Source organism: Myotis lucifugus, unplaced genomic scaffold, assembly GCF_000147115.1.
Source record: "Myotis lucifugus unplaced genomic scaffold, Myoluc2.0 scaffold_5, whole genome shotgun sequence".
In the NCBI taxonomy this organism is placed as follows: Eukaryota; Metazoa; Chordata; class Mammalia; order Chiroptera; family Vespertilionidae; genus Myotis; species Myotis lucifugus.
The window spans coordinates 7,147,167-7,163,003 of record NW_005871053.1 but is presented as its reverse complement, the minus strand read 5'-3'; the positions used below and the strand labels follow the sequence as shown (position 1 = coordinate 7,163,003).

The following is a 15,837-nucleotide window of genomic DNA, read 5'->3' as shown; positions in this document are numbered from 1 at the left end:
GTTAATGGCTACCAAAAGCATTCTGTTACAGGCAAAGAGGATTCTTTTTTTTTTTTTTTTTGCAGTTTAAAAGATCTCACATTTATTACTGAATCAACCTTCTATTCCAGGAGGAAAAAATCAGAGCAAAAGCACAAGTTCATTAATCTTGAGAAGCGAACGCACGCACCTCGATGGCGGAGAGCCAAAGAGGATTAAAATGCCCCAACTGTCCAGACAGTAGCATCTTTTCAATCATTTAAGGGTGTAGGCAACCTGGATACAGCATAAATATGTGAGTCATCTCTCATGTGTGATTTCTCATAGGCCCAGTTTGGTTCTTCTCCAATGTCTCCTCTTCGAGTTGTACCTGATTTTATTACCAGTTTTCATCCGAATCCATTGGGGAATGGGCCGATTCTGCTTTTGTTTCTTGGCCAGGAACCTCTTGATCCTGAAAGTCTTGTGGGAAGACATGGTGAAGGAGAAGCGAACGCGCGCACCTCGATGGCGGAGAGCCAAAGAGGATTCTTGACAGAGAAAATAGTCCATGTGAAAACCCTAAAGCAGGAAAGAGTGTGATACAATGTTGGATACTTCTTGTTTCCGAAATAGATCCATTCCTTTGTCCCCTAAGAACGTTAGACCCCTAGTCAACTCCTGTTTAAGTATTTTCTCTTTCTCCATAAAGTCTTCTCTAATCATTCTTACCCATAAGAGTGATACCCTTCCTTCTTACTGACTCTAGCCAACTTTTTCCAATTACAATTTCAATATCTGCTATATTACTTGCCTTCCCCCTCTAACCTGTTCTCCAATGTACTTTTGCATCTGCACGCCTTTGCCCAGCATATTTCATATTTCTTCAACCATGAATGAACTTATTACACCATCTATTGAAATTCTACATACCCTTCAAACATCTCCCTGTAGATAATTAGGGTTTCCCTTTGCTGGTGGAAGGGAAAGGAAGCCAACCTCTCCTGGAAAACCTTCTCTAATCCCCCAGGAGGACATAAGCATGTCTGTTTCTTCCACTAGATTGTCCTTTGTTGAGGACAGGGATCACCTTTTATTCAACTTTGAGTTCCCACTGTATTATTACAACAGAGACACTGTTTATTGAATGAATAATTGAATGGATGGATGAATAAATAGATGGACAGATTCCTCTAAATATATTTTTATATGTGTGGAAGTTCTTAGAAGAACCATATCTAGTTTTTTAATCCTCTTAGTACATAGCAGAATACACATGCATATTGTAGGAACTAATAAAAATATTTAATAAATGAAAAAGCTTACATATGAGATGCTAGAATTTCAAATCAGAAGTATAAGAATTTAAGAAAATTTGTGGTTGATGTTTTTCTTTTTAAACTGGAAGCTATAGAAGGTCATTTAGCCACATTCCTTTAATATCAAGAGTTAAGCACATTCTTTGTGTATGATATAAGTCATCAGAGCTATTACTAAAGTCTCTGATATACAAAGAGAGAAAACTAATAGAAACCAGAAGTGTTGTTCAGTTGTTTAAGTACTGAATTTTGGTGAATTGAATTTAAATGGCAAATAGTTTCAACTATAAATACTTGTCTAAAAGAACTAAAGACCAATGTTTAGGCCCCTCTATAAAATACTCTTTTGAAATGGCAAATATACTTTTACTGAGAATGTCTTTCAATGGGTCAAAGTGGAAACTTAACTGTTTTATCATTTTTTTTAGAGTGAGGAGCCTCATATTTTTGATAGGTTAAGATTTTTTGTGTCACTCATGCAATGTTTGGAAGAAATATAATTGGAACAGATTTTTTGCATGACAATTTGACATTATCAAAATGTAAAATATGTATAACCTTTGACCTATTGAATCCACATTTAGGAACCCATCCCAAATAAAAACTCACACTAGAGCACAAAGAAATATATACAAAAAAAAGTTGGATGTAATATTATTATTCAATCTCAACTCAAGGGAAGAAATGGGATGGTCAGTTCTCCTTGGAAGAGGGGAAGGGGATTCAAAGAGGAAATAACTTGAGCCAAGCCTTCAGAGGTAATGTGGCACATAGCAAAGGTAAAGTACAGGTAGTGAAGAGTAAAAAAAGATATCTCCAGTTGTCCATCACCCTGGTGTCTAACATTTACACATAAAGTTATTGATGTAATTAAGTTGGAACCTCTGTTTAGTTAATTCTGTGACAGCAGTGTGAACCACTTTCCTAAAAGGATTTGGCTTATGAAAAAAAATGGCTAAAAAATAACAAAACAAAACAGTGATAATACAGCTAATAACAACAGCTACCATTTATGAGGTGCTACCACAAGCCAGCACTGTGCTAGGCACATGATATTCATGAGTTCAGTGATTTCTGATCATATATGCAAGCTGCCTCAGGATATTCAAGGACTATATAGTGTGGCAGAGATCAGTTGGATTTGTTCTATGTGGTCCTGGGTTAGAACTAAAATCAATGGGTGGAAGCCGTAGAAAAGACAGATTTCAATCAACCAAGGGAATAGTTACCAAAGATGGACCGAATAACTAACTGCTGGATATAATACGCTTTTCACTTTTTAACTCTTAATACTTTCCTTTGTAATAGATAGTTTTTACTCCCAAACTACTTAAAGACTAAGAACAAGAAGCAAAGGCAGAATTTAAAGAATTCTGATTCTTGAAGAGTTTGTTATTCCTCTCACTCACAGATATACTTCTATGTTCTACAAGACCAACAAATGAAAAAGAACATAGGGAATTAGAAGCTCTTGACTCATAGGTGAAATACAACCTTAAGCAGCTCAAGCATATTGAGTTTTATTGGGACATGCACAATACGTAAGGGGTTCCTCACAAAACTCTGGGGCAAAAGTGATACTTGAAGCTTCTGTGGTCAGGTATGGCTTACTGAAGGTTTATAGCCTCCTCTTCTGATTGTACAGTTAGACTGGTGCCCAGATTGCCAGCTGCCTTGGTGGTTCTTATCCCCTGCTACTCATCTATGGATCTACCTACCCATTTGCTTTTTACACTGAGTCCTTGCTTTGACAGGTGGTTTTAACTTCAAATTACAAATAATTTTCTCTCTGGGTACAATCTCAGTCCCTCACTCATGTTTAACATTTTAAGTAACAGCCTGCTGTTCATCATCTTAAGCAATTTGCGGATTTAAACCTACACTGTGTATGTAAATACATATGCGTTCTAATACAAATAACTTCCTGCTTCATTCCTTTCACACATAACATCCTCAGAGAAGGGTAGAAAAAACAAAGCCTCCAGTGAGCTGAGGATTCCCCACACCCCTATCACCATTACACCATATGTGAAGAGCTCCATAACTCTACAACTTACAGGAAATGTTGAAGAAGGGCCTCCAAGTGTCAGGGGGGTAGTTGAATTAGACTACCTAGAGTTGTTCTCCCAAGTCTGAGAATCTGTGACTCTCTGATAATTAACTTTAGTTGAGAATAAGCCTTGTCCTAGCTGGTTTGGCTCAATGGATAGAGCATCGGCTCTTGGACTGAAGGGTCCCAGGTTCAATTCCAGTCAAGGGCACATGCCCGGGTTGCAGGCTCAATTCCCCAGTCAGGGGGCATGCAGAAGGCAGCCAATCAATGATTCTCTCTCATCATTGATGTTTCTATCTCTCTCTCCCTCTCCTTTCCTCTCTGAAATCAATAAAAATATATTTTTTAAAAAGAGAGAGAATCAGCCTTGAAATGGGACTATTCCCATATATGTCTTTTAGTCACAAGTTATAAATCATCATTGTTGGATTACTGAGAACAGTGAGATGATGGGAATGGGACTATCAGAACACAAATGAAGTCATTGATTGGTTACAGCCAAGATTAAAAAAATTAATAAGACATGGTCCTATGCTCAGAAAGTTCATTGTCTAGTGAAGGAAACAGCCATTCTAGACCATTTGGGAACATGACAAGTAAAGTGACTTTTTAAAATGTGTACAAAGTGTCATGTGGTGGATATTAAAGAGGGGGATCGGGGATAGCATCCAGGTATCTACAGTATCACATCCCCATGAGGCCTTCCTGGCCACCCTTTTAAAACTTGCACATCATCCTTACCAGTATCTTCTATCTCTTTTCCCCCTACATATTTTTCTATAACTCCTAGAATGTTTTATATTATTCCATTACTGCCACTAGATTATATGAGGTGTTTTAGGGCAGGGATTTTTGTCTCTTTTATTCACTGCAGTATCACCAATATCAGGAGCAGTGCCTGGAACCTCCTATGTGCTCAATAAGTATCGAATGAATGAATGAATTATGGTGGTTCTGAGAAACTGAGAACAAGAATACTGGAAGAGGAAGTGGTCTAGAGAAAAAGATGTCAAATTCAGTTTAGGACTTTCTGGACCACTCCAGGGAAGACTCTGTAGGAAAGATGAAGCTATGCAGAGTCTCAAGATGTTAGATCTGACAGACACCCCAGAGATTATGCTCTATTCAGTTCCTTCATTTAGAAAAGAAAAACAACAACAACAACAACAGGTCCAGAAAAGTGAAGTACCTTGAGCATGGCAAGACAAACACTAGCTAGATACTAACACAACTGAGCTGAACTTCCAGGCTTCCTGTTCCCAGCTCCATGCCTTTGGTGTTTATGCCTCATATTGTTTGGTTTCTGCTGATCTAAGAGAAGGCTAAAAAGCACTTGCCTTTGACCTTCAGCGAAAACTTAACTAAATTATTAAATGACTATTTTTATTGGGCCTAGTTGGCCAATTAGTTCAGGAAAGAAAACTTTTGAGCATGAACGAAATATAGAAAAATCTAATCATGGAGAACTCTTCATGGCTGAGGCTGCCTTAGCAGCTGTGCTAGAACAATAGACGTCTTTGATTGTGTGCCTCACGCCAAGCAAGAGGTTGGCTGAAACACTCATGATTTCATTTTTATTTGATATTTTTAATAGAAATATAATTTACACACAGTAAAATCTACAGATGTTAAGTGCACAGGTCAATGAAGTTGCCCTTCTCAGTCAAAGTCCCCTCCCACAGGCGCCACAATTCTGATTTCTATCACCATTGATCAGTTTTACTAGTTAAAGAACTTAATAAAAAAGAAAACCTGTAGCATAGATTTGTCTGTGTCTGGCTCCTTTTGCTAATGACTTTTAGCATCATGTCTGTGAGATTCAGCCATGTTGTTGTTATTAGTAGTTTTTTTTCCCTTCATATTGCTGAGTAGTATTCCATTGTATGAATATACCACAACTTGTTTATCCATTCTTTTACGATGGCTATTTGGGTTGTTTCTAATTTCTGGCTACTGTGAATAAAGCTGTGTTGGAAGCCGATTTACCCTGGCTACTTGAGGCAGTCCCTGCAGGGATGTTTCAAGGGACCTTGTAATGGAGATGAGAAATGCCCTAGCCTTTGGAATGGAATGGATGGGATTAAGATCAAATAGGATAAATGCAGATGTAAGAGGACAATAGGGGAAGGATCCTGGCTAAGAGAAGAAAGGTTGTTTCCCCAGGTGAGGATTTTTATCAGTAAACCCTTTAACTGAGTGTCAGAGGGGTGGTTGGTCGCTTTGATCTTTGCTTGGAGTGACCTCCTTCAGTTACTTCCTTGTAGCTTAGTGGAACAATAGAGTAACCTTTGAATGGAGTTGGGAAGCCCCCTGGCCTTTTGTATAGAATGGATAGGATTGGACCCAAATAGTATATAAACAGATGTTAGATGACAATAAAGGGAGGAACCTGGCTAAGAGGAACCTGGCTATGACATCACCTGAACACTGCCTCCGTGTCATTCCTTCTCCGCCGACTCCGTCCACACCTTTGGGAACCCCTGGACCCCAGCAAAGTTGCTATAGACATTCTTATTAAGTCTACTTATAGACATATGTTTTCATATCTATTGGGTAAATACCTAGAAGTGAAATGTCTGGGTCATAGGATAGTTACATGTTTCACTTTATAAAGAACTGCCAAAGAATTTTCCAAAGTGGTTTTATGATATTACACTCCCACCAGCAATGTATAAGATTTAATTTCCAATTCCTTCAGATCCTCACCAATAAAGGTGTTATCAAGCCTTTTCATTTAGCCACAATACCATTTTGGTAACTGCTGAGAAGAAGCAAGATCTTGGGAACAGATGGGGGTACGAGGGGGTGGGGGCTGAGGAAGCTGCTGGGGACATTTGCTCTAGGGATTGAACTAAACTAAGGCTCAACGCAAAAGGATCTTTTCATCCCGGTCCTTTCGCCCACGCAGGGAACGATGCCTCTGGAAGTGGTGGTGGAGTTGCAGATCTGGGCGATTTCCTACCCAGGGGTGTTCCTTCCTGACAAGCAAGATGTGTACCTTGGGGTTTATCTCCTGAATCAGTACCTGGAGACAAACTGCTTTCCCTCTGTGTTCCCTATTATGATTCAGCAGAGGATGAGATTTCAAAAGTTATTTGAAAATGTAATAGATCCTGGAGCTGTAGCAGACATTTTAGAAAGCATTTTAACCAGGTTTGAATTAATACAGCTAGTGCCTCCAGAGGGGAAGGGCGAGGGAGCGAGAGACAGAAACATCAACGATGAGAGAGAATCATTGATCGGCTGTCTCCTGCATGCCTCACACTGGGGACCACGCCTGCAACGCAAGCATGTGCCCTTGACCAGAATTGAACCCAGAACCCTTCAGTCCGCAGGCCGATGCTCTATCCACTGAGCAAAATCAGCTAAGGCTGCAACTTGCTTTTTTTAATTATTATTATTAACTAAGATGTCTTTATGAGAAACCAAGATGGCAGCATACGTAAACACCGGAGATTGCTGCCTCGCACAACCACTTCAAAAATACAACTAAAAGACAGAACGGACATCATCCAGAACCACAGGAAGGCTGGCTGAGTGGAAATTCTACAACTAGAAGGAAAGAGAAAAGCATACCGAGACTCAGAGGAGGTGTGGTGCAGAAGTAAAATACAGAGGTACAGAGGCGAGTGCGGAGAGGGTTGGCGGCTGAGGACACGGTTGTCTTTTTCAATCGGGAGGGAGTCTCAAGCTCTGAGCTCCAGTTCCGGGCGAGTCTCTGGGGACCCAGACTCATACAGGAGAAACTAGACTGTCTGGCATCGGTCGGAACTCCAGGGCAGCTTTCTCTCGGAGGTGCTTGCAGCGATTGCTGGGACACTGAGAAGCATGGCCTCTGAGGGCAGGACTGAGAGCAGCCATAACTGCTTGCTCCGCCCTGTTGATCCCCTGGAACCCCACCCTGCCCAAGCCACAGAGGCTTTTGCATATGAAAGGCCTGGCCCTTAGCAATCTGATAATTACCTAACAAACTGCAGCTGACCCAAGGCCCCAGGGCAACTTGCATTGTGTCACAGCTGGCTCCTGCTGGATAGCCTCAGGCAGAGGCTAGATTAGCACCTCCTTAGAGATCCAGGAGTCAGTGTGCCCGGTGGTCAGAGTGGGACCATCCAGATTGCAGCTCCTTGGATTCATAAAGGACACACTCAGGGGGCAGACTCAGTGAGCACCAAAGCCCCATTGAAGCAAGTCTTGCCCCAGAGGGGTGTCTCCAGCACAGAAGTTCTCCCACTGTAGACACAACTGATTCTCGCAGTCAATTGGCCTGGAGGTCAATCCCTCCCAATGTTACCTACAACAATCAAGGCTTAACTACAACAAGACTGTGCACAAAGCCCACAAGGGGGTGCACCAAGAGTGTCTACCTCAGGTAATTGGGGAGGCTGAGCTACTGGGCCCTATAGGACACCTAGTACAGAAAGCCACTCTATCGACACAGCGAAGCATAAAAAAATGCGGAGACAAAGAAACAGGTCACAAATAACAGAAATGGAGGAAAGCAAAGTACTGGATATAGAGTTCAAAACCACACTTTTAAGGTTTTTCAAGAATTTTCTAGAAACCACCAATAAACTTAATGAGAACCTCGAGGTTGTGATAAAGGACCAACTAGAAATTAAGCATACACTGACTGAAATAAAGAATATTATACAGACTCCCAACAGCAGACTAGAGGATCGCAAGAATCAAGTCAAAGATTTGAAATGCGAAGAAGCAAAAAACATCCAACCAGAAAAGCAAAATGAAAAAAGAATCCAAAAATACAAAGATAGTGTAAGGAGCCTCTGGGACAGCTTCAAGTGTACCAACATCCGAATTATAGTGGTGCCAGAAGAAGAGAGAGAGCAAGATATTGAAAACCTATTTGAAGAAATAATGACAGAAAACTTCCCCTACCTGGTGAAAGAAATAGACTTACAAGACAAGGAAGCGCAGAGAACCCCAAACAAAAGGAATCCAAAGAGGACCACACCAAGACACATCATAATTAAAATGCAAAGAGCAAAAGACAAAGAGAGAATCTTAAAAGCAGCAAGAGAAAGACAGTCAGTTACCTACAAGGGAGTACCCATACGACTGTCAGCTGATTTCTCAACAGAAACTATGCAGGCCAGAAGGGAGTGGCAAGAAATATTCAAAGTGATGAATAGCAAGAACCTACAACCAAGATTACTTTACCCAGCAAAGCTATCATTCAGAATTGAAGGTCAGATAAAGAGCTTCACAGATAAGAAAAAGCTAAAGGAGTTCATCACCACCAAACCAGTATTATATGAAATGCTGAAAGGTATCCTTTAAGAAGAGGAAGAAGAAGAAAATGGTAAAGATACAAACTATGAACAACAAATACACATCTATGAACAAGTAAATCTAAAAATCAAGTGAATAAATAATCTGATGAACAGAATGAACTGGTGATTATAATAGAATCAGGGGCATAGAAAGGGAGTGGACTATTTGGGGGGGAAAAGGGTGTGGGGGATGCAGGAAGAGACTGAACAAAAATCGTGCACCTATGGATGAGGACAGTGGCGGGGGGGTGGGTGAGGGTGGAGGGTGGGGTGGGAAACGGGTGGAGGGGAGCTATGGGGGGAAAAAGAGGAACAACTGTAATAATCTGAACAATAAAGATTTAATTTTAAAAAATTAAAAAAAATTAATAATGAAAAAAAGATGTCTATTTTTTTGTGTGATCAATCACTATGCTTTAATTATGTTCAATTTGTAACAATGAAATTGGGGGTCACCACAACATGAGGAACTGTATTAAAGGGTCGCAGCATTAGGAAGGTTGAGACCACTGGTCTAAGGTTTATTTCTACCTCAATTGCTGGCCCCTACCCAGCCTTGCCCTGGTCCGGGCTTGGGCAGGAGGCAAACAACTGATGTTTTTCTCTCACATCGATTATTTCTTTCTTTTCCTCTCTCCCCTACTCTCTCTAAACATCAATGGGAAAATATCCTTGGGTGAGGATTAAAAAAACAAACAAAGGTGGGTAACCTGGTCAGAAGGTCAAATCTTCAAATTGAACAGGGACAGATCCAAAGACAGAGAAACAGCGATCAGACTATCAATCCCCAGAGGGAAAGTAGGGGAGGGTGGGAGTAAGGGGAAGCTATCAATCAAAGGACTTGTATGCATGCATATAAGCCAAACCAATGGACATGGACAACAGGGGGATAAGAACATGAGGGAGGGGGGGAGGTTGGGAGTTATTGAGGGGATGAGGACACATTTGTAATACCTTAACCAATAAAGAAAATAAAGATTAAAAAATAAAATAAAATAAAATAAATAATATTCATGAGAATGTTTAAAAAAAAAAAAAGAAGCAAGATCTTTACAATAGTATCACTATTCCCGACAACATCAGAGAGCACACACTCTGTCCTGGCCTCTTGGGTAAGCTTGTCAAGAAGGCAAGTTCCCCTTCCATGGACTTAGCTTATGCTGTTCTATAATAGAGCAGGGCCACCCAGGTTACTGAACTTGGGCTGCATAGCAGAGTAGTTATTTACCAGAGCTCTCTACCCAGCTACTTGAGTTCAAATCCTGCTCCTACCTGTCTAGCTTAGTGAAGTTATTTTTACCTCTTTCTGCCTTGTTTTCCCCACTGTGACACAAAGAGTAGTAACAGTACCTCAAAGGGATGTTATGATGATAAATGAGCTAATAGATGCAAAGCACCATTTGCCTGGCACTCAGTAAATGTGCATACTTGTTACTGCTCTCATCATTCCAGCTAAACCTGGGTTTCCTTTAGGATTCCCAGCCCTACCCATGAATGGAGGTTTCAGAGTTCAGATGTCTGATGGAGCTCTCAATCTGTGGTCTCTACTAAGAAGAAAAACACATCAATTAGATACATGAGTAAGAGACAGTTGAACCATAACATGCATTAACCTTTATAAGACATAAGAGGGAAAAGAAAGCTGTGGTTCTCACTGGACATTCCTTATTTGTTTTATCATTTTTAAGTCAATTTTCCTGGGAGATCTTATGTGCCAGCTGAGAACACCTTCTTGGATAAAGACTTCAAACTTTGGAAAGCATTTTCAAGCACATTTTCTCACTTGATCCACTTCACAGCCCTGGATGGAGGCAGGTATACCCCTTTTACAAGCAAGGGAGCTGACAGTGACTTGCCCAAGGTCACAGTCCATTAGAGACTCCGCAGAAACCAACAGCCAGGTCTCCTGACTCTTTTACTGCAGTTTTCTGCTTTCACCACCATGACCTTATCTTCTCATCCATTGATTTATTCATTCAATAACTATTTATTGAGCATCTATTTATTTGTCAGGCACTGTTCTAGGACTAGCAAGTTGTTGATATAGCAGTAGATATAGCAGGTGTGGTAAGAAATCACACAGACAAAAATCTCTGCCTTCATGGAGTTTACATTCTAGTGAGAAGAGACCAAAAACAAACAAATAAAAACATATAGAATGTCAGATACCAATCTGTGATATGGAAAAACACAAAGCAAAGAAGGGGGACAGGGAGTGTGATGAGGTAATAGGAAGGGATTACAGCTTTTTGTTTGTTTGTTTAATTCTCACCCAAGAATATTTTTCCATTGATTTTTAGTGGAAAATCAGTGGAAGAGAGAGGGAAAGACAGAGAGAAACATTGATGTGAGAGAGACACATCAGTTGGTTGCCTCCTACACGAGCCCCTACCAGGGCCCAGGCTGAAGAGGAACCTGCAATTGAGGTGAGGTATGTGCTCTGGACCAGAATCAAACCTGGGACCCTTCAGTCCACAGGCCCATGCTCTATCCACTGAGCAAAACCGGCTAGAGCGGATTGCAGCTCTAATTGACTGGTCAGGGAAGGACTTGCTGAGAAGGTAATATTTGAATCAAGAGAAAGAGATGAGGGAGGGATCCTGCAAATATTTGGTGGAGGAGCTTCCAGGCAGAGAGAAGTGGCAAGGAAAAAAGCACTAAAGGGGAAGCAGGCCTAATAAGTTCTAAGAATAGCATGGAGGTTACAACACCTACAGTAGAAGCAGCAAGAAAGAAAGTAGTGTCAGAACCAACTGCTTAGGGCTTTGTGAATAATTGTAAGGCCATTAATGTTTATTCTGAGTTAGATGGGATGCCATTGGAAGATTATTATATATTCCTTATCAGGCAGTAAAATCAATAATAATAATACATGATAACCCAGCAATTCTATCCTAGGTATTATACCTACCAGAAATGCACATATATGTACCAAAACACATATACAAAATGTTCATAGCAGCATTATTCAAAATAGCCCAAAACTGGATGCAACCTAAATGTCAAACAAGAGAAGAACAGATAAATAAATTTTCTTTATGGATGTCATATTTAAATGATGTTTATTTAAAAAATGATGATTATTATAATATGGAAAAATAAAAGATCTGTGATATCTACCCATGCACAAATTATTGTTAAGCAACTATTGCAAGGCACTATTAGCCACTCTCAAATTAATGATTGAATTACTTACTATAAATGTATCACATTTGGCAGACCTTTAGGTAAGGGAGTCTTAGTTCTGATAAAGGGGCAATAATTTCATCATTCTGAGATCAGAGGCCTAATGCTCAGCCCAGGCACCCATCTGTGGTCCAATAACCAGGCAATGATGATAAAAGGATCTCAAGATAAACACCTCTCTTTAAATGCTAGGATCCATAGTCAAGCTCTTAACAAATATTTTCAATATAGCACCCCTGAATGGGAATCTTTATCAGGAAATATAATCAATAATAAATGGTGATGAATATAGGGAAATGTATGACCTTAATGTAAATTTTTTAAAATTCTAGTTAAGTGAGAGTAGGCTAAGTGCCCATCAGTAGATGAATGGATTAGAAAACTGTGGTACATCTACACGATGGAATACTATGCTGCTGTAAAAAAGAAGGAACTCTTACCATTTGCAACAGCATGGATGGAACCGGAGAGCATTATGCTAAGTGAAATAAGCCAGTCAATGAAGGAAAAATACCACATGATCTCACTCATTCACGGATAATAAAGACCATTACAAACTTTTGAACAATAATAGATATAGAGGCAGAGCTGCCTCAAACTGAGTGTCAAACTGCAGTGGGAAGGCCAGAGAGGGTTGGGGGGCAGAAGGGAGGGGAGTAAGAGATCAACCGAAGGACTTGTATGCATGCATATAAGCATAACTAATGGACATAAGACACTGGGGAGTAAGGGAGGGCAGGGGATTGTCAAGGGTGGAGGGTGGGGGAAGGACGCATATGTAATACCCTTTGTAATAATTATTATAATATTTTTAAATAAGAATTAAAAAAAAGTGAGAGTAGGCTGGCTAGATTTCACATTTTCTCAACTGGCTTAAAGTCCAATGTTTTTGCCTATTAAAGGGTCAGCTATCCATCTGGCATTTAAATCTCATCTTCTAGGAGACAAGCTGACATATGAGTTTCTTGTATTTTAAACTAAGGGATATATACAAAGTAGTTCATTGAAACCACACCCTCAGTTAAAGTCAGACTGTATTAAGGGCAAATTACCTTAAATATGGCATGCTTTAATGTTATGTTCTACATCTTTTTTATGTATTATATGTGAATATTTGTAGAGACCCATAAGATGTGTATTATAGTGTCAGGAACATTCACTCCCTAAACCAAGAGAGTAAGGCCACAATAGAAGCTAAATTCAGATGAGTGGGGGGAAAAACAGAAATGACTCTGGAAAATACTCAGTGGGGGGCGGGGGGGGGGGAGGAAGAAACCCAGAGCTTACAGTAAACCATAACCTCAGCTTTCTAATTCTGAGATGATAGTGGGGAACATCTGTTTACCAGTTAAATACGCTGCCATTTACATGAGGGAGTACATTTAATGGACAAAGCATTAAGAGCACTGAAGGATGACATGCTTTGTTTGCAGTACTGTGTGACTGCACAGCTTTCCAGCCAGCACGCATGTCCAACATAACTGAGTAGCCCTATGAGCCATTACATCAAATTCTCATTGTTGAAAGCCTTCGTTGGGCAGGAAAACAAAGCTGCTCTGGATCGTCCATATTGTAAGTCCCAGCAGCACAGGGCAAGTCGAAGCTTCTTCTTGGAAATACAGTATTTAAAGCTGAGGAGTCATAGGATCTAAAACCATGAAAAGTAACAGTCTAATGGCTTTGAGTTTATATGGTTATTTCAATCATTTAAAGGAGATAGAGCTAGAGAGAAACTTCCTAAACACCTTGACTAATAAATTGTCAGTGTTTAAAGAATAATTACATTATGAAATGGAAATTAGCTGCTATGATCAAGCCATATGGCTAATATAATTAATTGGTTCATATTTTTGAGAAGAGGGGAAAGCACAACCCAAAGAAAAACTAAATCATTACAAAATTAAATAGAGATGAAACATTCTATTTTGTTGGGCAGGCTGGGATTTTGTGAAGAACAGAGAGGGGGGAAACCTTTGTTATCTCTGATTGTAAATGAAAATTATGAATAAAAAAGTTCAATGATTTGATCTCACACAAAATGAAACTTTGCACATATAGATGCAAAATAAGTGTACATATATGTAAAGAGACATTAAGATGAGAAGCTATATAAATATTCACTTCTATAGTTCATAGCATAAGAAAATGTGGTTCTGTGTTTTCTCCCTATTTTAAAAGTACACTTCAGTAACTCTGCAGTTACATCATGCTTTGACCATGTTTACTCTGTAGCCCTCCTCTAATAGGTGACAATTTCCTGCAGTGACACTTGACAAACTGAGATGTGCTTATAAGAAAACATCTCAAGACTTGATGAAGATGTGTCTTTTGTTTGTTTGTTTGTTTGTTTTATTTTGTTTATCCTTACCCAGGGATATTTTTTTTCCATTGATTTTGAGAGAGAGAGAGAGAGAGAGAGAGAGAGAGAGAGAGATATGAGAGAGACACGTCAATTGGCTGCCTCCTGCACACACCCCAACCAAGGCAGGGGAATGGAGCCCTTTGGGGCACTCTAATCACTGAAACATACCGGCCACGGCTGATGGAGTCATGCTTTAAGTTTTAACATGGCAAACTGGACAGGGTTTTCCTTTTTCGTAATTGAGTGTCTTGAAACCCCTCCTTGAAATTTATACTAGACTGTATGTCTGAATTGAAACTTTCCTTCTAGACTTCTCACTCTGAATGAAAATAAGCCCTAGTCATTCTGCACTGGCAATGTCTGTCCTTTTGGGTTTCTCCTCTTTGCTTAGGTTTTGTTTTCTGGTTATTGTTTTTAGTGAATTGTTGACTCTGTCCTCCTCGGTTGCTAGTTCAAAGTGCTTCAATATATATTATTTCCTTTAACTTTCACAACGATCCTTTAAAGAAGGCATTATTATCATCATCATCATCCCCATTTTACAAATGAAGACATTAAATATCAGAGGGTGTAATGGATTTGACTTTATAGTGTGGTGGGGACCAGGAGACAGATTGCTTCCGAGCCCACGCATTATTTTCACTGGGCCATAACATAGGCAAAGAGAAATATGTTCATTGTTTTTCTTCGCCCTTTGAAATGAGTTTCTGGAAGGTGGGGGTTGCCACCTTCCAGGTGGTTAATATTGGCACCTGTGTGGTTAATATATTTAAAAATAATATTTCATACCAAACGGAGCAGAAACATATGAATCTGGGACCTGGGGTTACGGGAGTGGAAAAGAATTATTCTCAAATCATTTCAGCCAAAGCTTGTCTGGCCTTTTTAAGCCCCTTGGCCTATCTTTGACCACCCCTTCTCTCCAGGGCTTCATATTTGCCGGTCCTGAGCCCACTGCATCTTATCTTGCCTGCCTGTTAGGTAAGAGAGAGTGGATCTTGAGTTTGCCCGAATGTGTACATAAAGAGAAATAACATTTATGGAGTGTCTTCTATAATCAAGGCATTGCTTTCTGTGTGACATGAAATGTTGAGTGAAATCCTTACGACCCCTCATTGAGGTAACTATGGTTTATCCCCCTTCTCATATCCAGAGAAGGATACTGAGGAAGATTAAGGACCTTGCCCACAGTTTTACAGCAAATAAATGACTCGAGTGGAGGTGGGGGTTGCAGATAGACCAAGGGATACCCCAAGGCCACTCTCAGGCCCATGTTGTCTCACTACAGCTCTCCTTAGTGTTGGCCTGGACTTCCTACCAGGATCTCGATGCAACCACCAATGGTGGGGTACTCGGCTGTGAGAGGAAGATGGGGATGAGGGCGTGCACAGGGACCTCAGCATCGGTAGTCCCAGTCCCTATTAGGGATGGGCTTTAGAAAAGCAGCCACAGGGGAAGCCTGGGCATCTCACACTCCCAACTTCTGCTGACGCTTTGCATGGGCTGGGGGCTTGTGTGAGCGCATCTGCCTGCCTGAAACCACGGGGGACCAGGGGGCTGTGTGAAGTCCATGCCCTCGGGCGGGGGGCGGGGGGTCCCCCATACCAGAAACACGGTGGCACACGCCACCCCCCGACCCTCCAGGGTCCCGGCCCTTTGTAAAGGTGA

General features: G+C 40.6%; 1 protein-coding gene across 1 annotated transcript; it reads right to left on the bottom strand.

Annotated features, from left to right (window-relative positions):
* Positions 1-202: 202 nt before the first annotated feature.
* LOC102417233 (60S ribosomal protein L39) lies at positions 203-499 on the bottom strand. The gene has a single exon (XM_006083090.3). It carries the CDS (start codon positions 454-456, stop codon positions 301-303), a length of 156 nt encoding a protein of 51 aa, XP_006083152.1. The 5' UTR covers positions 457-499; the 3' UTR covers positions 203-300.
* Positions 500-15,837: the final 15,338 nt, after the last annotated feature.

What these genes read in the sequence shown, in the direction of transcription:
- LOC102417233 (XM_006083090.3), bottom strand. Translation starts at nt 456, where the DNA reads ATGTCTTCCCACAAGACTTTCAGGATCAAGAGGTTCCTGGCCAAGAAA.